General features: G+C 33.4%; 3 protein-coding genes across 3 annotated transcripts; 1 reads left to right on the top strand and 2 right to left on the bottom strand.

The window, feature by feature from the left end:
* Positions 1-84: 84 nt before the first annotated feature.
* Positions 85-4701, bottom strand: LOC110999361 (alpha-tubulin N-acetyltransferase 1). The gene is made up of 5 exons (XM_022268379.2): positions 4112-4701; positions 3416-3565; positions 2749-2920; positions 2145-2296; positions 85-1649 (listed from the first exon to the last, which is right to left on the bottom strand). Exons 1-5 carry the CDS (start codon positions 4210-4212, stop codon positions 1436-1438), a joined length of 789 nt encoding a protein of 262 aa, XP_022124071.1. The 5' UTR covers positions 4213-4701; the 3' UTR covers positions 85-1435.
* A 3910-nt stretch (positions 4702-8611) lies between these two features.
* LOC110999278 (6-phosphogluconate dehydrogenase, decarboxylating) lies at positions 8612-15161 on the top strand. The gene is made up of 12 exons (XM_045633982.1): positions 8612-8795; positions 9736-9847; positions 9927-10041; positions 10559-10710; positions 10884-10976; positions 11252-11402; positions 11481-11591; positions 11793-11936; positions 12245-12399; positions 13202-13291; positions 13828-14028; positions 14110-15161. Exons 1-12 carry the CDS (start codon positions 8788-8790, stop codon positions 14227-14229), a joined length of 1452 nt encoding a protein of 483 aa, XP_045489938.1. The 5' UTR covers positions 8612-8787; the 3' UTR covers positions 14230-15161.
* Positions 15162-19170: 4009 nt separating this feature from the next.
* Positions 19171-21712, bottom strand: LOC110999287 (probable ATP-dependent RNA helicase DDX43). The gene has a single exon (XM_022268282.2). The coding sequence runs from the start codon at positions 21484-21486 to the stop codon at positions 19585-19587; it is 1902 nt and encodes a 633-aa protein (XP_022123974.2). The 5' UTR covers positions 21487-21712; the 3' UTR covers positions 19171-19584.
* Positions 21713-22648: the final 936 nt, after the last annotated feature.

Here is a 22648-nt window from a genome sequence, read left to right as displayed (position 1 = left end):
AAGTACTGTAGTTCCTCAGATGATACAAATGTTTTACTATTTTGCATTCATATGTTGTTTCGTATAATTGTCATAGGTATATTTTATAATAAAAGTAACATTATGAATAATAATTTAATTGCATATCAAAAATGTTTAGTAAATATAATGTAACATGCCTCGTGACTACTGTTTAAATTGATTCCGTACTTTTTCCATTAGCACGAGTATAAAAACATAGCACTTATAATTTCATCAAAATATAAATTTATCACAGGTACATACAAAAGCAACGCCTGAACATGTTTATTAATTTTGAATTGGCCAAATTTCCAAAACCTTTTAAATAATATTTGAGCATTTAAAAATATCCATTCGGTAAAATCTTCAGCTCCATAACACATTTTTACAAATTTACAATACAAATGCCATCAATGGGAATGTAACAGATAACTTAAACGCGGATTAAAGCCACTAATATAAAATTTAATAACTTATTAATACTTAACAACATCGTTTAAATTAATTAATAAATAATACTTTGTGCAATTGATTTGTATACATAATTAACACATAAATTAGTACCCGACATTTAAGCAGTTAATAATTAATACTCGTGAACTTATTTAATAACAAGTGCCGGGAAAACATATATTAATTTAAATGATTTTTAGATAAACTTGACTGGTGGGCTCAAAGTTCGTAGAACATAGACATACTTATATAGACTGTTGTTTTTATAGAATTTGATTTGATTGTTCAATAGTACCTTTGAGAATGATACAACGATATGAAATTGGCGTATTTCGTACTGGCCACTTTAATCACGATGTTCTCCTCAAATATGTACAGCTATTTACTCATGTATTTGTGCTTCGATGACCGTCATTCATTTGTTTTTTTCTTCGGTTTTTTTTCTGTTTGCGTCACTAATTTTACAAAATGGAAAACTTAAAGTATCGCATTATTTACGAGTTCCGCCGTGGCACTAGTGCTTGGTTGTTATGGTTATATACGGTTTATGATTTATATTCGATTTGGTTTTAACTACCTCAAAATGGGCTTCAGTTTCGGCGATTACCTTTCCATACCATCATTACATAATTTCAACGGGCCTACATAGATTATGTGGAGGTCTGAGATCAGAAAAATGCGCGGCACCCACTTTGAACGGTTAATTTTCGTGGTTGTTGTGCCATCTATGTGCTACGAACTTTTCAACCCACCTAATAGAGCCAGAGTATTGGTTACCCACGCAACGAAACAAGTAGACAAAACTGAGAACACTACTTGTAACCTATCCAACAGCCTGGTAGTGGCTAGTATTACTACTTATAAAACGAATAGACGATTTACCGCAAAAGCTTTGGTTTACACCTTATATAAGCTATATCTGCTAGAGATTCAAACTTAAACATGAAACGACAATAATGGAACTTTTAGAGCTGCCGCAATTTTACCACAGTTTGTTATGGGAATACTTTAAATTGAAGTTGCTGTTCCTGAATCGGGATGGAGTAGGTTTAGATGAGGTAGTTCCATAAGAAGTGACATCATTGCTGGACCCTTGAGAGACGGGACCTACTTCGCGAGACGATGGCCACTCGATGTACTTTGCTTCGGAAACTTTTGAACTTGATTGATTGGCCTTCGTTTCCTTTTCTCCATTCCTACAAATATTTTAGCAGCTTGTATGTTAATTGACAAAACACCAAATATAACAGAATTCATTACAAAATCATTATATATATAAAATTTTAAATTATATAAAAATCAGTAAATTAGCCAACAAAAAGCTAAAGCAGAAGACGAAACGATTAAAGAAGAAACGATTACTGCACTATTACACATGAAACAAGTCCTTTTATTTTTATTTAAATAGAAATATAACATTTTAAATTTATAGGCACGAATTTATTCATAATTATTTTGTGTTGGGAAATACTAATGCAGATAATTCCTGGCTAGTCAGCATGGAATTACTAGTATAGCCGTATACACTACAGATATGTACATTATATATTTTCTTTAACTTGTATGTAACAAGAAATAACTTGATGACAATATTTTTTTCAAACAGCAGATGCCGCAATCAAAGTTTTCTTAAAAATTACCTTAACATATGCCATAATGCATGAATAGAATAAAATTTATATTAAACTTACATTGACTGAACATTCTCGAAAAATCTAGCAGACACTGCAAAGCAGTTTGGCTGTCTGACCAACTTTCCGATGTTATAATGCTTGTGCAGAAAATTTTCAAATTTCAGAGAAGGATTATCAATGGCTATATGATCGACTGTAGTACATTGATCCTGTTAAAGACAGTAAATTATACAAATATATGAAATACTATCATAGTCCTAGCTTCCCATAGCGGTCAATAGAGGTATAGGTTGGTGGACTCAGTTGGACACTTAAACTTAATTGGTCCAGTGTATAGCTGGCTAGGCTGGCTAATTTAGCCAGCCATAGCGGTCATTATAAATGTTATAATTTAAATATAATTAAATTAAGTGCTACAAAAAAAACAGACAGAAAAATCTCATGATTCTATTATTGACATGAAGAAATTAGTAACATTGTGTTCAATACTATATTCATAGATTCTATTACATTACTAACAGGTCAAATTGAGAATTAAAATAATTAATAATTTTTATAACCATAAATTTTATTATCAAAAAGAATGGCTATCGACTTTTATAAAAAGAATTATGACAATTAGACATAAGACATATTTATAAAAAAGTATATGAATACTTACAGCTAACACATAATCAAAAAGTTTCTTGCCGCAGCCCTTTTTCTGGTACTCCTCAAGTATATAAAAGTCAAGAATACATAGAGGGTTGACTTTGAGACATTTCATAGATTCATCATACAAATATAGGCTTTTAACACCAATTTTAAGGATGCCTATGACTTGTCCTTGACCACTGAAAAAATTTTTCATATAGGTACAATATTTTTACATCCACCATTTCTCATAAGCCATGATCCAAGGGAATCCCATCAATGAATTTAAACGATATACAAAATATAACCTGTTTTTGTTCCCAAAAATTTAATTTTTAATTGATACTTAGTTTACATAAAATATTTAAATCTTAAGAAAAAATATATATATATATATAATACATACATATAGGTAAATAGCTTATGTGAAACGTTGTTACTTTTAACCATCTGTTAGAATTGTATCAAATAGTAAACAAAAAATATAATATATAAACAAATATTGCGGGTATAAATCGTGATGTAAGCTATCCCATCTTTTAAGTAAGATCAACTGCACACGGTGTGCAAATTTGATTGATATCTATAAACAACAATTCTGATTGAACTGAGGCATAGTCCTTATAATAGAACTACATACAAGGTTTTTAATTAAATGTTTTGTATTCGTTGCTTTGTTTCTGATTGATACTTACTTATTTCCTGCTGCATCTTTCAAAAGATACAAAATATGTTCTGAATTACGGAGTTTATCTGTGCTGGTTAAGGTCTTGCTAAGACCTTGAGCAAGTGTCGACTTTTCTCCAATCCAGTTCACCACATTTTTCAAATAATCCTGCACTAACCTTAAAATATTAAATATTTAAATTGAAAAGCTATACTACAATATTGCACCATTTCAAAAAATGTTTGAATAATGTAATATAGATAACCTAAATGTAATAACAAATGCATAAATGTGTGCAACTTTCTCCAATGAGGGAATGTAGCAGTATGAACAATTCACACATGTATCAATGGTGGTTTAAAGCATAATAACTTAAACAACTAAATGAAGCAACTAATTGAAGTTTAATGGTATGGCCCTCTTTAAGCTCCATAACCCTGAGAGATTTATATTTTCTAAAAACATGTATGTAGGGTAAAATTAAAGACAATTTTGCACCAGATCTTCTCATGATTAAACTATAAATAAGGTAAATGAAGCTATCAAAAACCATTAAAAATCTCAGCAGGTTTCACCAAACATCTATTTAGTTTATAAAAATATCAATATTGATTATAATGTTATAATTCTAAGATGTCTTAGGATGATTACAAAATACGAAGTCATACCTTATAAAAATGCGAACTACGGAAGCCCAAGAACTAGTCTTAATGCAGAATCTTACCTCTTTTGGCTTAAGGTCCCCTGGAAATCCGCGGGGGATAAAACGTGGTCTAACTTAGTAACTTCTTCCGTAAGAACTGTATTTATTGTAAAGTTCATCATTATAAATCGTATGTAATAAAAAAATTGTAAATTCTGTAAAATGTGTACCAGATCAATATCATACACATATACACAAGAATCAGATTTATAAAAACCACGAGTAATCCTTCCAACAATATAAAGAAGTCCCTGATCCCTCAGCAAAAAGCGAAATGTATTTTGCAAATTTTAACAGACCGGCAGATTCGTTTTTTTTTTTCCCTTTCTTGGCCTGCACGGTTTGTGCGTCAGCCATGTACAAAAGTTAGGAAGTGCAATATTAGGTTTATTGGGATGGTAATTTGGAAAAGGATCAGATAAATTTTATTATACATAAAACATAGGTTATAATTTTATATTGTTATGAAAAATGAAACTGGCTAAAATTTTATACACATCAATATTTATATTAGATAAAAGGACAGAAATAGAAGTAGGAAAAGGAATATTTATGGATAAAAGCGAGGAAATAAAAGCGGAACGGTCATGTCTATTACAGGCAAAAAATATATGGTTATAAATATAAATCCCCAACGTCATTGCCACACTCACATGTGTCGTCAGGCAAAAGGTTAAGCCTTGCCAAATGCAAGGGTATGCATGCATGGCCCAGCCTCATACGTATAAGGGTCGAAGTAATATCTTTACCAAGCGTCAAAGTAGAAAACCATGGTTTAGGAGGTATATCCCCCTGAATCATGTTGTAATACCGTCCTTTCGTCTGACTTGAAGAACGCCAAATGTTTATCCAAGAATTTATTAACTGGGATTTAGGAAGGAGAGTTAAATCACAAGAAATTTTTTGTATGGAACCAGGTCTCAGTCATTGACCGCAGCTTTGGCAAGCCTTGGTATTGCCAAAGATACCTGAGTGACCCGGAATCCAAGCAAAAGATACAGTGTACTTTTTGATGAAGCATTGATATAATAAATCGCGACATGCAATAATTACTGGGTGATTATTTATATTACGGCTAAAAGGAAATCTTTTCAACGCTTGGAGGACACTTTTAGCGTCAGTTAAAATTATTGACTTTTTAAGATTCATTATTAAAATGTACTCCAGAGACCTCAGCAGACCAAAGCATTCTCCAGTAAAGTGCTTATTACACCATGCGATATTCAGACTGTCTTAAAATCTAATTAGCAAGCTCGGTATTACACTGGACTGAATATCGCACGCTAACTCATTTTTACTCATTTGCAAAGCGTACGTAGTCGGCGACGGATGTCGCCATGTGACTTAAGAAACTACCTTAGAGTAGGAGTTGCCGAGTTTGAATGACTATTAAAATGTAATATTAGTAATTTATATTATTATATGTAATTTAATAGATACTCCATACATTCAATATGGCAATAAAAATGGCATGTCTCGGTACAAATCAAGAACAGAACCAGGCTGGCACACTTTAGTATGTTGTCATTAGAGAATCGCAGAAAATTTATTTAAATTTATTGACACATCGTTTGCAGCTAAGATATTCTATAATAAGATTGATTGTCCGAACCTTCTTTCTAAATTTAAGATTCATGTTTGTTTTTACCAATGTATCAGTGTGTCGAGCGTTGGCTAACTTTATGTATATAAAATAAAAAACATTCCAAAGTACTTTTTTTTCTTGCGAACACGCCATGGTGCACGCGGCCACAGAAAACAAACATGTACAAACGTCTTTGCTCTGCGACTGCCGAGTGCCGCGCGCTGACTGAATGGTTTAGCGTGCTAAGTCTTATTACACTACACGATATTCAGCAAGTAAGCCAGTAAGCACCGCCGAACCCATTCGGTCGGTCTAATTAGACAGGCTAACTGGCTAACTCTTATTACATTAGGCTGAATCTTAAAGGCTTATTACACCACGCGATATTCAGACAGTCTTACTGAGATTCAGCCTAGTGTAATAAGAGTTAGCCAGTTAGCCTGTCTAATTAGACCGACCGAATGGGTTCGGCGGTGCTTACTGGCTTACTTGCTGAATATCGTGTAGTGTAATAAGACTTAGCACGCTAAATCATTCAGTCAGCGCGCGGCAGTCGCAGAGCAAAGACGTTTGTACATGTTTTTTTTCTGTGGCCGCGTGCACCATGGCGTGTTCGCAAGAAAAAAAAGTACTTTGGAATGTTTTTTATTTTTTATAGATAAAGTTAGCCAACGCTCGACACACTGATACATTGGTAAAAACAAACATGAATCTTAAATTTAGAAAGAACGTTCGGACAATCAATCTTATTATAGAATATCTTAGCTGCAAACGATGTGTCAATAAATTTAAATAAATTTTCTGCGATTCTCTAATGACAACATACTAAAGTGTGCCAGCCTGGTTCTGTTCTTGATTTGTACCGAGACATGCCATTTTTATTGCCATATTGAATGTATAGAGTATCTATTAAATTACATATAATAATATAAATTACTAATATAACATTTTAATAGTCATTCAAACTCGGCAGCTCCTACTCTAAGGTAGTTTCTTAAGTCACATGGCGACATCCGTCACCGACTACGTACGCTTTGCAAATGAGTAAAAATGAGTTAGCATGCGGTATTCAGTCTAGTGTAATAGCGAGCTTGCTAATTAGATTTTAAGACAGTCTTACTAAGTCAGTCTGAATATCGCATAGTGTAATAAGCCTCTTAGTAAGACTGTCTGAATATCGCGTGGTGTAATAAGCACTTTACTTGAGAATGCTTTGGTCTGTTGAGGTCTCTGGAGTACATTTTAATAATGAATCTTAAAAAGTCAATAATTTTAACTGACGCTAAAAGTGTCCTCCAAGCGTTGAAAAGATTTCCTTTTAGCCGTAATATAAATAATCACCCAGTAATTATTGCATGTCGCGATTTATTATATCAATGATTAGTCACGTGGCCAAGTGTGATATCCCATTAGCACAGTCAAAAATAAAAAAAATAACAATCGTATACTTAAGGCCAGTTTATTGATCCGTAGTTAAAAGTGGTATAACCAATAGTTACATTAACTATAGTTAAATCGTAAAAGCGTTTCTCGATTACTATTTTAACTAAATTGTGGAGGTAATTTAATTTTCTGAACTATGTTCTAAGTAGGCATTAAAATTAAGTTCTGAACTACTGTTTGCGATACAGTCCAACATCCAAACAACCAGTGGAGTGTTTAGAAGCATCTGTATACATTTAAGCCAGTTAGGCCATTTCCTGTTGACGAGAGAAGAGAAAAGCAAATCTCAGGAGAAAGAAGTAGAGAATCATAAGAAGAGCTAAATAGGGGAAGTATAAAAAAAGAATCAGTAGGGGCTTGTAATAGTTTGAATTTCAGAAAGCTTTTAATAGACAAGGTAAAGGTTTATGTGAAGAGGGTAATTTTTGAGAAAGAGATTCCAGTCAAATGGAAATGAGGCGATGATTATGGAACTGGGCAGTTCTAAAAATTAATCTATCTGACAGATATTGACGCCTTAAGTTTAATGGAGGGTCACACAATTCTATTTGCAGAGCATTAACCGGGCTCGATTTTATGGCACCAGAAACAATCCTAAAAGCCCTAGACTATAAGAGATCTAGTTTTCTAAAGCCTGCTACCTTACCTGGATCTAAGAAAAAGGTCCCAAAATCAAGTACGCTTCTAATGACAGCATTATACACCAACCTCAATGTGGCCAGGTGAGCACCCCACCAAACTCCACTGAGACATCCCAGCATATTATTCAAGTGTCTCTTACATTTACCAACCAAAATATATTCGCAGTGTTGTTAGCCTGTTAGTTTAGAATCGAATATAGCTCCTAAGAACTTTACTTGATTATTAACGGGTAATATATCGCAATCATATGTTATAGTAGGTGAGGGGGGAGTTCGGGATTTAGTGAAAAGTACAACGGTTCTTTTTGAGGGAGACAGATCTAGGCCATCTGCATCCACCCAGGATTTTAGGAAAGATAAAGAGGACGAGACACGTTGTTCAGCATTACTTACAGACATATCAGAGGCATAAATAACCAAGTCATCGGCATATTGTAATAACCTAACTGAATCTCCGATAGAATTTTCTAAGTCATGTGTATAAAAATTTATGATAAAGGACTCAGCACAGACCCTTGTGGCAAGCTCTTCCATACCAGCCTACTAGGCATGTAAGGGCCGCCAAGATCTAAAATAATTTACTTTTACCTTTCGAAATCCAAACCGAGTTGGTGACAGATATTTATTATTATCTATATACCATTCAAGCCGATTTTTAATTAAATGTTCAACAACCAATATAATACCTATATTAACCTATAATAATTATCAGATCGAGGGCCGATTTATTCGAGGCAGAAATTGTATCAATATTTTCATAGAGTCACTGGCAAAGTGACGTTTTGTTTCTATTTCTGTGGCGCGTGATGTTAATTGTCAAAGATCGAGTGGTCCAATATTCAATAATTATTTTTCTAAATAAATTATAACTTTAGTAGTCCGTGATTAGAGCATCCAAGATTTGGTTGTTCTGACTTCAAGCAAATGCATAAATCAGTTATTTCTACAGTTATTTCTTCATGTTTTAATCCTATATTTATATTCTTGTTCTATTAATTTTCAATCTTGCTTGAATTTACAACTTCATAATGGCTGAGTGAGTATTTTACCCGTTATTTTATAAATATATGAATTATGTTAAGTTAGCATGACTTTTAATTTTAATGCCTACTTAGACACATTTTTTTAAAATATAAATTTGTAACATTTCGTTTCAAAGTTACATACACCCAGACGTCGTTATTTAGCTAGTTTTGAAAAGCAAAATTATATTTTATAATGAAATTAATCATCTACATTTTGGCTGAAACGGTTATTTTTGTGGATTATTCTATCAATTACTTTCTAATAGAAATAAATAAGAAAGTGGATACAAAACATATGCGGTCTTCATATGTTGTAACAGTGAACATATGAGTGTGATCTTTTGAATTTATTATAATTAATTTACTCAGATTATTTACCACTTCTTGTAAGATTACAGGGTTGATTAGGAATTAAAAATGACAATTCACATTAAAAAAATATGAATTTGATGAAAACTACATCAAAGTAGGTCACACACAAAACTCTTAGAAGGAATATGTGGCGATACTTATAATAACAGGAAGGTTACTTGAAGGTTAATCAACTTCACAATTCCATATCCAAAGTTTTAACTATCTATTATTGGTTAATTATAATTAATGTGCTATGTGCATTATAAACATGCCATTATTATTGAAAATTACCAATTTAATGTGTGATTCATGTAATATTAGGCATATACATACAGTACATATTGGAAAAAAAATCAAGAAAAATAATGTTGTAAAATAGTTACATGGTAATTGATATTCAGTACATATACCCTAATACATAAAAATAGATATGAAACAAACCTCCAAAGAAGAAAGAATTATTGCAATACTATAAAAAAATACTTGCAGCAACAGTATGACAGAAATATTTCAAGATTTATCATCTTAAAATGTAAGCTTTTAAGAACTCCAAGAAAGTTGAAAGAATTTACTACAACATATTTGTTAAACTTTCAGAGGTAAAGCTGACATTGCCCTTATCGGCTTAGCTGTTATGGGTCAGAACCTAATATTAAACATGGATTCCAAAGGATTTGTTGTGTGTGCTTACAATAGGACTGTAGAAAAAGTATGTATTTTGTGATTTAATTAACATGAGTAGTCTTTTATCTAACAAATCTTAAGTAATACATTTCGTTTTCCTTAAGGTTGAACAATTTCTGGTAAATGAAGCTGCTGGAACAAAAATAATTGGTGCTAAGTCCTTAGAAGATATGGTTGCAAAACTTAAAAGACCAAGAAAAGTGATGCTGTTAGTTAAAGGTATTTTTTTTGTATATTATTTTATATATGAAGATAGCAGTTTAAATTATCCTGAACCTTGAAATATGAGTATTAAGTCACACTTCAAAAAAAAAATTGTAATGGAGGTCAAATGAAAGGCATTTGTTGACATTGAATGCTACTTCTAAATGTACTTATCAAGTGAAATTTGATTATAACATTATTACATTAAAAAATACAAGATTTCATATTACATTTTTAAAATGTACAACTATCATATTTTATATAGTATTTCAATTATTCCAAGTTTAAAAATGTGTACAGGCCGGCAAAATACAACTAAGAAACTTGACTAAAATTTTATTGACTGGGTTCTCTTTATTCTGACCATATTTACATTAATGAAATAAATTATGTACAAAATTATATTTCATGACATTTCCAGCCAAATTAGTCATCAACTGTACAGTACATATACCCTATGTACTGTACAGTTAGCCTAATAAGCCTTTGGTCTTTCTTATTGATCAATCTTTAATAAGGTATTTTCTTGCAGCTGGTTTTGCTGTTGATGAATTTGTAAAGAAATTGGTGCCATTACTTGAAAAAGGAGATATCATTATTGATGGAGGAAATTCACAATATACTGATACTCAGCGGTGGTGCAAGGAATTGGAATCTACAGGAATCTATTATATTGGCATGGGTGTATGTAACTTTTAAACATTTCATATATATCTACATATATTTTTACCAACCAAAATTTTGCTTATTTTATTTCTTTTATGTGAGATGAAGAAGTGTAAGGACATATAATATATTTGGTGTATGAACTTTGTTGTTTCACTATTGTTACAGTAATAAGTTATTGATTTTTATAGGTAAGCGGTGGAGAAGATGGTGCTCGTTATGGACCTTCTTTGATGCCTGGAGGTCACCCAGAGGCGTGGCCACATGTTAAACCTATCTTCCAAGTTAGTATTCCATTTTGTGTGCAGACCGATTTATTAGACAGTATTGTATAATATCTGTAGTGGTTTAATATTTTTCAACTCATTAAATAATTCCAACATAAACTAATTTCATTTTAATTTAAAAAAAATAACTTTATCACTGAAAATAAATCCCAGAAACGCTGGTAACCCAATTTGTGTAACTAAGCATGGATTAAAAGCAGAATGAGTACAATAGAAAATAAGGTGCATGTTTATTGCACTAAATAAATATGATAAATAATTTTTAATTTCAGGCAATCTGTGCCAAAGCTAACAATGAGCCCTGCTGTGACTGGGTTGGGAAAAATGGTGCCGGACATTTTGTAAAAATGGTTCATAATGGCATTGAATATGGTGACATGCAGCTTATTTGCGAGGCATACAATGTCATGAAAGATATTTTAGGTATGTGTTTTAGATTTAGTTCTTTGGATAGTTGTTATCTAAAAATATTGTAGGATATTAATTTTTAATTGACCCTAGGTATTGATCAGAAGGAAATGGCTGAAGTGTTTGAAGAATGGAACAAAGGAGAGCTCGACTCGTTCTTGATAGAAATCACAAGTGACATTCTGAAATACAAAGACGATGATGGTGAGCGCAGTAAAATCATTTCTTACATTAAATTCCTTAAGTTATTTAAATTAAACGAGTTTCACTTATAAATAATAATAAAAAATATAACATTGCTTTGACATATTGTTTAAATTTAAAAACTAAAATGATATAGTAGAAATATGAAATATAATTAATTTAAATAGTTTCCTGATTAGCATGTTCAAACTTACATTTCAGGTACATACTTATTGCCGAAGATTCGTGACACTGCAGGACAAAAGGGAACAGGCAAATGGACTGGCATTAGCGCTTTAGAGTATGGTGTTCCCGTCACACTAATCGGGGAAGCTGTCTTTGCTAGATGTCTGTCTGCATTGAAAGGTACAATTTTGATTAATCATTGCCATATATGAATAAACAAGGTCTCCATTAAAGCAAAGTAAAGTTTTAACATTAAGTAGCATTATTCAACCAAAGAAAATGTATGGTGTGTAAAAATTTGATCTCTGCTGTCTTGTATTTGTAATAATATTAACTTTCTCTTATGAATCTTTTTTAAAAGAATTATTTTTTTCTTGTGAATTTTTAAATGTTATGAGTTTTAACAAGATAATGGAGCGGGTCCAATTTTATAAACAGCAAGGCGTCATCATCCCTTAGAAACCAACTTAATTTATATGTTTATTTAGATGAACGTGTAAAAGCCAGCAAAGTGCTGCCAGGTCCATCGGGAAAATTCACTGGCGATAAGAAAGTATTCCTCGAACAACTGCGGAAGGCCCTATTCGCAAGCAAAATTATTTCCTACGCCCAAGGCTTCATGCTGCTTCGGGAAGCTGAAAAGGTAAAATATTTTATTTATATATACGAGAATATCATTAGACTAGCTGCTTGAATAGCTATCCCAACAGAACTAAGAACCCTATCAGGAAAGAGCATACCAATTTCTAGTATTGTCAACCTGCACATAGAACTCATCTTTCCTAATTAAGTATCCTGATGCGAGACAGTGTTTTACAATATCTACATAATCTGGTGACATGGTCTGTTCCTTAAGTGCATTATTTATATTAAGCAATTATGTATATCTAGGCTATGTATATTTAGTGGTTGTAAATAGTGGTTTGAGTGTGTAACCCTCAACCATGATCTGACGGTTTTTATTCCCGGGACAAATAGGTTTTTCTTTCTAAAAGCACTGCTCATATGATGAAGGTAAAACTTTTGTTTTTTTACCAAATAGGGTGGCAAACGGACAGGAGACTCATCTGATGTTAAGTGATACCGCCGCCCATGGACACTCAGATTACCATATGCTATATTATCATATGCTCGTTTCTTGAAATATTCGACTTACGCAAATTGGTTCGGAGAAAGAGAAGAAACGCTTATTGTTTTCAAATCAAATCAAAATATCTGTATTCATATAGGTAAACTTGTACACTTATGAACGTCAAGAAAAACAAATTAAATTAATCGTAAATTTACATTTACAACCAGTTCGCAAGTCAAGGGCGTAGAGCGGGTTGCTGTCATTTTACAAGTTTATCTCTTTTATAAACGGTTGTAACTATTATATTTAGAAGTATGAATGCACCATAGTATTGGAATTTGGTAGTAAATGCTGTTTCTTTATTTCATTTTAGGCTAATTCATGGAGTCTCAATTACGGAAGCATTGCATTGATGTGGCGTGGAGGCTGCATCATTAGGAGTGCGTTCCTTGGGAATATCAAGGTATATACGTAGACCAGTACGTGCTAATCATATATAGGTATTTTCAAATTCCACCCAAATGTCGCTACTTCTTAACGCTTTGTGTATCAGGGGGCCTACTACGAGCTCCTATTGCGAGCTCTTGACGACCTACAATTGAGACGCATCGCTTATTCGTCCCATGACATCGAAAAACAGACAGTTTAGGTTCCCACGTGACCTTAGCGGTAATCAGATTTCGTTCGTTCAATTTGTATGATAATTCGTACCATGACCGCTCGGCTGAACCAAAATTCGATCGTTGCGCCTTCAAACTATGACAGAATAAGCGATTTAAAAAAATATAGTTCTTTCGGTTCACCTATTCGGTCTTGCGATTAGTTACTTGTAGGAGGTCAGGGTACGAAAAAATGCGATTGACTTTAGGTACCTATTTAGGTGACTATTTAGCAAAATTATACTGTTTCTAATTCACTTAGTATATAAGTAATCTTACGATAACTAGATGGCGCCTGATATGCGATAATAACTTGTTTAAAATGCGTTTGATGTTTCAGGATGCGTTCACAAAGAACCCACAGCTCACGAATCTGCTCCTCGACCCATTCTTCAGCGAGCGTATCAGCAATAGCCAGCAATCTTTGCGTGAAGTTGTAGCGCAAGCGTCGCTTATGGGCGTTTCAACGCCAGCCTTCTCTGCGGCACTCGCGTTCTATGACGGGTACCGCTCGGACGTCCTGCCAGCTAATCTGTTACAGGTATTTACTAAAACAACAGAAACAGGTTGACAGGATGAATTATCATATTATATATTTTATTAAATGAGGCTAACATTGCAGGCGCAAAGGGATTACTTTGGAGCTCACACCTATGAACTTCTGAAGAAGCCAGGCGAATTTGTTCACACCAATTGGACCGGGCATGGTGGAAATGTATCGGCCTCCACATATAATAATTAATTTTTATATTTTGTATTGTAAGTGTACACAGAATTCCATAATTTTCTATTGTTTTATATTATATTACATCAAAGCTTTTATGAAAATGGGTCTTATTTGCTAGTTGAGCATAATTCTTGAACGGCAATGATTTTTTAACTGTATATTCGAAATTATACATTCCTTAGTTGTAGCTTAGGGTAATAAGTAAAGGTGCTGTGTTTAAATATTAATTGTCAAAACATAAACAAGGTGTGAAGGGTCCAAAATTCAGATCAATAGATTTAGCCTGTCCACAGCCCAAACTTGACGAAGTTAAGGAAAAATTGGCATATTTCGAAAGTTTTAAACATAAGTAATATGTTACATAAAAATGTATTTAATATTATGTGATTGTCTTACATACATGTTTAAATCATTATAAACTTGTAAGGTTATAGGTAAGGTATAAGGTGCATGTAAAATAATCTTTCTTTTTTTTGAATTTATTTCACTCAAGCATGTTTTTTTCAAGTACATTTTATAAATTTGTTGTGTTGTAGTTCGATTCCATAAATGTGCATCTGGAAATGTACCCTAAGTGAGGTAAGAAACACTGTTGGACATAATAGGGATTAGGGTGGTCTATATCAACCGATAGTTGATCGATCGGTATGTTGGCTGGCTTTATAACTTTTTTCTTTTGCCTTTCACAATACGTTTTTGTAGCGATATAAAATTGTTTTGTTAATTTGTAATTCATTTTAACTTTTATTTTGTTTTTCAGTCAAAGGATTGCTAGATTGATATAAGATAAAAGTACAACAATAATAAAGTAAAACAGAACATGATTTTAAACAAATCTTAATAAATCTAGCAAAGCTATGATTCTATAGGTGTGTAATGATTAAAACACCATTTATATATTTTGAAACGGTTGTTTATATAATAATAAAAAATATTTTTATACCGGACGTCTGTGAGTTTCCTTTTTCGAAACAATATGTATATACATAATAATATATATATCGGCACAAAACTTCAGAAGCTTTTAGGAGTGAATGTTTGGGTATATACTTATTTGTCTGAAACTATGTTATATAAAGCTTGATTGAAAAACTAGCATTTACAATTTGTGTCAACTTAAAAATTGACAAAAAAGCAACTCTATAAATAGAAATCGCACTTGTTTTAATTGTGTCATAAGTTGTGATTACAAAAATATTGGTACCTAAAGAATGCGGGCGGGGCCGCTGTCCACTCCCTCGTTCGAAGCCACTTCCTGACAGTATTGCAAAAATATATAGGCCTGTGATAAAATGTAGATAAATCCTACATTCATATACTCTATGACAAACATCAGACGTCGTGCTTGACGTCGAGTACATCAAAATTGACCGTAATAAAATCTCACAATTTAATGTAACCTGGTAAGAGCATAATTCGATGCTAGTTGATACTTCGATAATATGGTTTGTGGCTTGATCCTAACCACGATGATTTTAATCTTATGGGCCCCCTGTTTACGCCGAGGAATGTGGGCCAAACCTGGACCAGTGTATGCAAGGGATAGGAAAAATCGCTTATTCTTGATAACCCCAACGTCAAATTGTTGTAAAGGAAAGTGCTCACTGCGTTGATTTCAGAGATCACAGCTGATCGATGATTTAATAGTTTTACTTTACGTGACGTCAATATGCTCCTTGTAAGAAAATAATTAACTTTAAATAAACAATTTGTTATAAAAATATAGTTTAATGAAGACTACCTATGCTTAGCACCACTAAAGAGATGTAGGCTTCAATTGAAGGGCATAGGGCATATAACGATAACAAGCCATGTAGATCTCTCTACAACCTTAACGCTGAGTACAATCTGCGAATACCGTCTATAGGTACAATATCTCGACTAGGGCCTTCGGACTTTAGTAGTTAGACTGTTAGAGAAGAGCATTTCGGCTAAGTGTGACTTGGCAAATTAATCAAATTAAGTGCCAGTACTAGTGGTACTAACCTAACCATGTAGCATGAAGTATTTACAGCAGGTATTCGAACATGGGACCCACGCCCCACAGGAGGGAAATTCTAATGTGAAGGGGGGCTGTTTAAAAAGTTTTTCGTTAGAGCAAGAGCCCACGACGGCCAGACCTTGTTTTTTACATTTTTACATGACCCCTATACAGGCAAGAAGGACCAGGGAGTATAGAGTTTGGGTTGTGGTTACTTGGGCAGGTAAATGGTAGTAAAGGGTTAAAAAATACTACCTACCTCAACTTTAAAATTTGAGGTAACATTTTTTGCGGCCAAATGTGGATGTTGAATATGATGATGGGGTGTGGGGCATTATAAGAATTTTAGAAAGGCTTAGGGTGGGGGGGGGGTGGTTTTGTTTGTTATTAATTAGGTTCTATGTCCTGGATTTTGGTAAAGTAAAATTGCTTAAAAATGATAAAATACGTAATGTACGACGTAATAAGTCTAGGAATAAGTAAAAGTTGATTATATTTGACACACTTAGCTAAAAGAAAAATTAAATACCAAACAAAACAAACGGTTTATTAATGTTTCCACTATTGATAAGTCACAACACGTGAATGCTCTTAACTTTTGAATAAAACAATCGATTTAATTAATTTATACCCGATAATGATTTTACTACACAAATTTCTAATGACATGTAATGTCATATAGATCTATTATTAGAAAGAAAGGCTCGATTCTCGGGCGACGATGTAAACAATTACATCTCTCGTATAGTTAACTAGTTTAATGTGAAGAACTTACTGCTTACTGAGAATTAAACAAAATGTATTAGATTTACAACTAATAACGTAAAGCGAGATATTGGTAACCTGAAAGTTAAGGACAGTGACTAAACTTCCTAGGCATAACAATAGATAGAGTGTGTGACCATCCAGGCTCCAGAAGATAAACCACTCCTTATATGGAAATTGTATTCGTTTTTACAACAAACTCCCAAGCAAAATTAGAGAACTATCACTGAATAAATTCAAAGCCCTTGTTAAAAGTAAATTAATTAATAAAGCCTTTTATAAATGTGATGAATACTTAAATGTTCAAACAAATTGTATTAAAAACTTAGCGATTGAAAAGAGTGGCGGAAAGTTTCTTGCCAGTTCTTCTTACCCGCTTTACGCCCTTGACTTGCGTACTGGTTGTAAATGTAAATTTACAATTAATTTAATTTGTTTTTTCTTGACGTTCATAAGTGTACATGTTTACCTATATGAATAAAGATATTTTGATTTGATTTGATTAAGCAGGAGTAGATAATGGAGGAAATCCCTGTTCCGGTACAGAAGGGGGAGCAAGATGATCCATAAACTGTTCAGCTAGGGTTAGCGGTAATTTAGAAAAAGGAGAATTATTATATGCAGATATAAATCTACGAATATTACGCCAGAACTCTGACGGGCTGATATCTGGACTTCCTTTAACAATTTTATTCATTTCAAGTTATTAATTTTATATAATTAATAACTTGAAATTTTCTTCTGACATATCCTCGTACTAATTTTTTTCAGCCTGTTTTCTTGTTTTTATTGCAGCTGTACAATCATGATCCCACCAGAGAGGCGAAGGAATATGCGATCGGAACTTAGTTTTATTTTATTTATTTATTTATTCACACTTCGTAGCTAGAAAGAAACACAAATAACACAATACATATAAATTACAAGGGATGCACCGGGCGGCCTTATCGCTAACAAGCGATCTCTTCCAGGCAACCCTAGTAAAAAAAGAAAACAATAAATAAAAATGATGAGTGCAAGAAGTGCATAACCAGAAGTTATATAAAAAACAAAATATATTTATATTAATCTATAGAACCTTAATCTAGAGAAAATAAAAAAAAAACAATATTAATAACTAACTAAAACTAAAAAGCTAATCTTACAGATTCAAGAATAGCAAATAGTGAGTTACATAATATACAAAAAAAATATTTTAGTGAATAAACATTCATTGGCAGCTTCAAACAAAACCTGAGAAAGAATTCCTGCGGAGATCTGGCTACCTTCTTGAGAATAAGTATTAGTTTTCAGCTCTACTCTTTGGTTGAATTATTCCAATCAGCGTTGTGCAACCTGTATTTAAAACGAGGAGAACGATTGGTTTTGGTAGGTTTTTGTGAAGGAAAAGTAATTACAGGTGGAAAGTGGTCACTACTACACGAAGATGCTAGAGGGTGTCAGGTGAACATAGAGATAGATCAGGCGTACTTGCACCTTCGCTTGGACCATTAACACGAGTTGGCAGCCCAGTGTTTAAAATACATATACATTGAGAATCTACTAAGAATACTTAGCAGATTACCTAAATTCAGGCATTACAACATCACAAAAGATTTATGTCCATAGGCATAAACTAACATTAGGAAAATGCATCACATATGGAAAAAGTATTTAACTATATATTATTAATATTAGTTAAAACCAGGGGCTATTTGCCTGGTACAGACCCAATGCTCATTTAGGTGGATAGGTGGCCTCTGACTCTGAGTGTGTCAGTAGTAATGCTTTGCACTAAGTCTCACGGGTAAAGTTACAACTAATTGTACAGTGTACGTTTAGTTTCTTCCATGAGGTGTCTAAATGAGGTTGTAGGTTGGAAACCCGGATGTACACCAATGGACTTTAGTGTGTGTTCAAAACTTATTCATACTGGTAAGAAAAACAAGAGTTTGGCTGAAATCCAAAAAGTCCAGGCACAGAAGGCTGATTACCTACTTGCCTATTATAAAAAACAAATATCCTCTAAACAGATACAGAGATTAAGACCAGGGCTTGTATAGCTAGTTTGTTTACTACTATTATGGCAAGACGAATAGCTTACAATCAATAACAAATTAAATTAGAATTCTAATTCAATTATAGGGTTAAAATACATCAGTTTTTGCTTTTCTTGTTTTGTCTTAGTATAAATATTATAATTACATGCTAATAGACCAGAAAAACAAATGCAGCATGCAAAACTTCATTTATTTAAAAAATCTATACTAGTTACAGAGATCAAAAAATAACTATAAAAATACTTCTCACATGAGATTTCTATACCTTATTTTAGCCTAAGAGTACTTAATAACATGTGGTGGGAATTTCTTATCTAAAAAACTATTATGGCCATTATATGGACATCTTTCAATAGACATATTTTTTTTAATTAAAACTTTCAAATTTCATTCCTAAAAAAATTTGTAAGCCATCACAGATAAAATTAAACACTAAATTTTAAAACCAGAAATATAAAAGAAAAAATAAACAAATACTTCTGGAACAAGAGAAAAAACTATATAAAAAGAAAAAACTTAAATAATAAAACTATGCCTAATTATGTCAAACATAATATAAAAAATTATAATACTTTTTAATACACTTCACCACTGTGGTCTTCTTCCTCTACCACGCCCACCTCGACCATGTTTACTTGTTGACTTTTTGGCTTCAAACCGGTCAGCCATTTCTCTTAACTCACTGGGAACCTCTTGGTGAGCTTCTTCTAAAATTTTTATCAATTCACCGGCATTTGCCCAATCATATTTTGTCACTAAAGATAATGCAATCCCTGTCTTACCGGCCCTTCCTGTTCTTCCAATTCTATGAACATACTCCTCAATTTTCAATGGAAAGTCTAGGTTTATAACATGAGTTAAGTCTTTTATGTCAATCCCCCGGGAAGCAACATCTGTGGCAACTAATATGTTGACTGTTCCATTCATTATATCTTCTAAAGCTGCTTCTCTGTCACTCTGATCCCTATCACCATGCAAGGATTCACAGTAGTATCCCTTACACGCCAAATTTGCAGTGACGTCAGCAGCTGTATTTTTTTTGGCACAAAAAATCAGAACTTTATCTGTCGGATCCATATTACGTATAAAGTCCAGCAGAATAGTATCTTTTTCTTCCTCCATAACAACCATTACTTTTTGGGTAACAGTGTGCACTGCTGCCAAGTCCATGGACCCAACATTTATATAAATCGGATTGTGCATATACTTGTCAGCCAGTCGGCGGACAGCAGAAGGCCAGGTGGCAGATGTCATGACACATTGGTGTTCAGGTCTCACATTCAAGAAACAAACATTGATCTGTGGTCCAAAGCCCATGTCTAGCATTCGATCTGCCTCGTCTAATACTATAAAGGAGAAGTGGGCAGTATCTATATGGTTTGCTTTGATCAAATCAATTAATCTGCCTGGCGTTGCAATAACAATATCCACCCCCTTTGAGATACTGTCAATCTGTTCACGGCGATCTGCACCCCCATATATGCATACACTATTAATGCCTTTGTAATGATATTTGTTGACTTCTCTCTGAATTTGTATAGCTAATTCTCTTGTTGGAGCTAGAATAAGTACAGTTGGCCCCGGTCTCTTTTCTCGAGGTGTTGGCTGCCCTTCAATATGAATTAAAGCAGGCAACAAGAAAGCTAAAGTTTTGCCAGTTCCTGTTTGTGCAATGCCTATCATGTCTTCTCCTTTTAGTAAAACAGGCCAAGCTTGGCTCTGAATTGGAGAAGGTTTTGTAAATTGTTGTTTACATATTTCATCAAGTATTTCTGGATAATCTTTAAATGCTTGTTCAAATGTCAACACTGGATTTGGTATTGCTTCTGCTTCCAAGTTTTCTGTTATTCTTGTTACTTTAATATCAAAGTTACACAGGCGCCAATAAGCAACCTCATTTGGAGGCATTACAGCAATTGTAGGATCCTCGTTATAAAAGTTTTTCACAATAGGTGGTAATTTGTCCCACATTTCTCTTTGAGCCTGATCAGCATAAGCTGATGCTGCTGCCCAATCTGTAACTTTCTTTCCTTCACTATTCACATATGTAAATTTTTCATATACGCTAACCTGAGAAGCAGTCTCTGGCTGTAAATTCTGCTTTTCTGACGCCTCTTTATCTATAGTAAGATCCTTAATCATTTGTTCAACTTTTTCAATCGCAGAATTAGTTCCAAATAGTGTGATATCTGTGTTGTCACCTGCTGAATTACCAATTTTTATTCTCGCTTCACTCTCATATTCTAAATCGCGAATTTTTAATCCTCCTCGACCTATCACTCGCCCAACTTTAGTTGAGGGTATTGATATGACTTTGTTATTACCACGAAAATAACCTCTACCACGTGCTGTATTTCTAGAATACTGACCGCCTCTTTGGCTTTGGCCAGAATAACTTCCTCTCGATTGGAAATTTTGTTGAGGCGGTGTTCTATTTTGTGATAGAGTTGAATAGTTATCGTCACAATCAGATTCCCAGTCCGACATGTTTTATATTATTCTGATATTAGAATATTCTATTTTGATCCAAAGAAATATAGCTATTAAACTATGAGAATTATCCAAAGAATTAAGTTTTTCATATAAACTTACTTAATTCGTGTAACGATGTCACCACACCAAAACGTGCATGGGGAAAGACTTAAAAGACCTGAGATACTAGTGGGTAGTGAATACTGACTTACTGAGTAGAGTGACTAGTGAGTAGTGACTACTGAACAGTGAACGGACTAGATTCTAGAGTCTAGAGTCTTAAGTCTAACTCTAGCTATAGACCAGGGTTGCCAAAGCTAATTCATCCAAATCCCCAAAAATCCTGATCGAATTCCCCAAACTTGGGGTTAAAAATCCGCTGATTCCCCACAAATTCCCCTCAAAAGTTTTTTATAAAATGAAACTATAATGAATTATTTAAATAATATTTATTGTTTATCTTTTTTTCATATATTAGTCGAAAGCATTTTGTTCGAAGAGTTAAACTTGACAGTTGACACTGCCGCCCAGTTTTTTAATCCCTTCCCTTGTAGCCATTAATGATACTACAGTATCTGTATTCAATCTATTGCGGTTTTCACGTAGATAGAGCATTGAACTAGATTAGCTATTAAAATAACAATAATAACTAAAGAGAGAAGACATTAACGTGAAATACTTAAGTGCTAGCGAAACAGAGTATCAGTTTTTCTGTCTCTATTTGCGTATCGGGTTTTATTTGTTTATCACCTAGCCCTTGGTGGTAAACAAGTTTTCACCGCTTATTGATAAATCTGTGAAACCCAAGTAAAACCTATATTTTAATACTTTATTATTATAAGAGAAGTATTTAAAGTGTAAGTCATGGTAAATTGATGCATAACTCGCTGCTATAGTGAACGAAAAGAACCAAATATAGCCTTTCATCGGTAAGTAGCTTATTTTGTCACGACTCAGTAACTTCAAGAAATATTCATTCTGATGTGTATTTTGGTAAATAATAAGCAATCTTCAATGAATTAATACTTTGATAGGTACAACAACACTTCCAAACAAACGACAATTCCAAACATATTTTTCAGTGCAAACCGACTAAATTGCGAATCATGTTACCAACGTCAGGTAGTTGTCAGACTTGGTGTGCTTTGTAAATGGTTGGATTATAATATTTGCTATC

This window comes from Pieris rapae, chromosome Z (assembly GCF_905147795.1).
Source record: "Pieris rapae chromosome Z, ilPieRapa1.1, whole genome shotgun sequence".
Classification (NCBI taxonomy): domain Eukaryota; kingdom Metazoa; phylum Arthropoda; class Insecta; order Lepidoptera; family Pieridae; genus Pieris; species Pieris rapae.
This window is presented reverse-complemented; position numbering and strand designations above follow the sequence as displayed.

What these genes read in the sequence shown, in the direction of transcription:
- LOC110999278 (XM_045633982.1), top strand. An exon ending in TCTATTATATTGGCATGGGT is followed by an intron (nt 10,711 to 10,883) that starts GTATGTAACTTT and finishes TGATTTTTATAG; the next exon opens with GTAAGCGGTGGAGAAGATGG. An exon ending in TGCCAGCTAATCTGTTACAG is followed by an intron (nt 14,029 to 14,109) that starts GTATTTACTAAA and finishes CTAACATTGCAG; the next exon opens with GCGCAAAGGGATTACTTTGG.
- LOC110999287 (XM_022268282.2), bottom strand. Translation starts at nt 21,486, where the DNA reads ATGTCGGACTGGGAATCTGATTGTGACGATAACTATTCAACTCTATCA.
- LOC110999361 (XM_022268379.2), bottom strand. Translation starts at nt 4,212, where the DNA reads ATGATGAACTTTACAATAAATACAGTTCTTACGGAAGAAGTTACTAAG. An exon ending in GGGACCTTAAGCCAAAAGAG is followed by an intron (nt 3,566 to 4,111) that starts GTAAGATTCTGC and finishes TAATATTTTAAG; the next exon opens with GTTAGTGCAGGATTATTTGA. An exon ending in TTCGAGAATGTTCAGTCAAT is followed by an intron (nt 1,650 to 2,144) that starts GTAAGTTTAATA and finishes AAATATTTGTAG; the next exon opens with GAATGGAGAAAAGGAAACGA.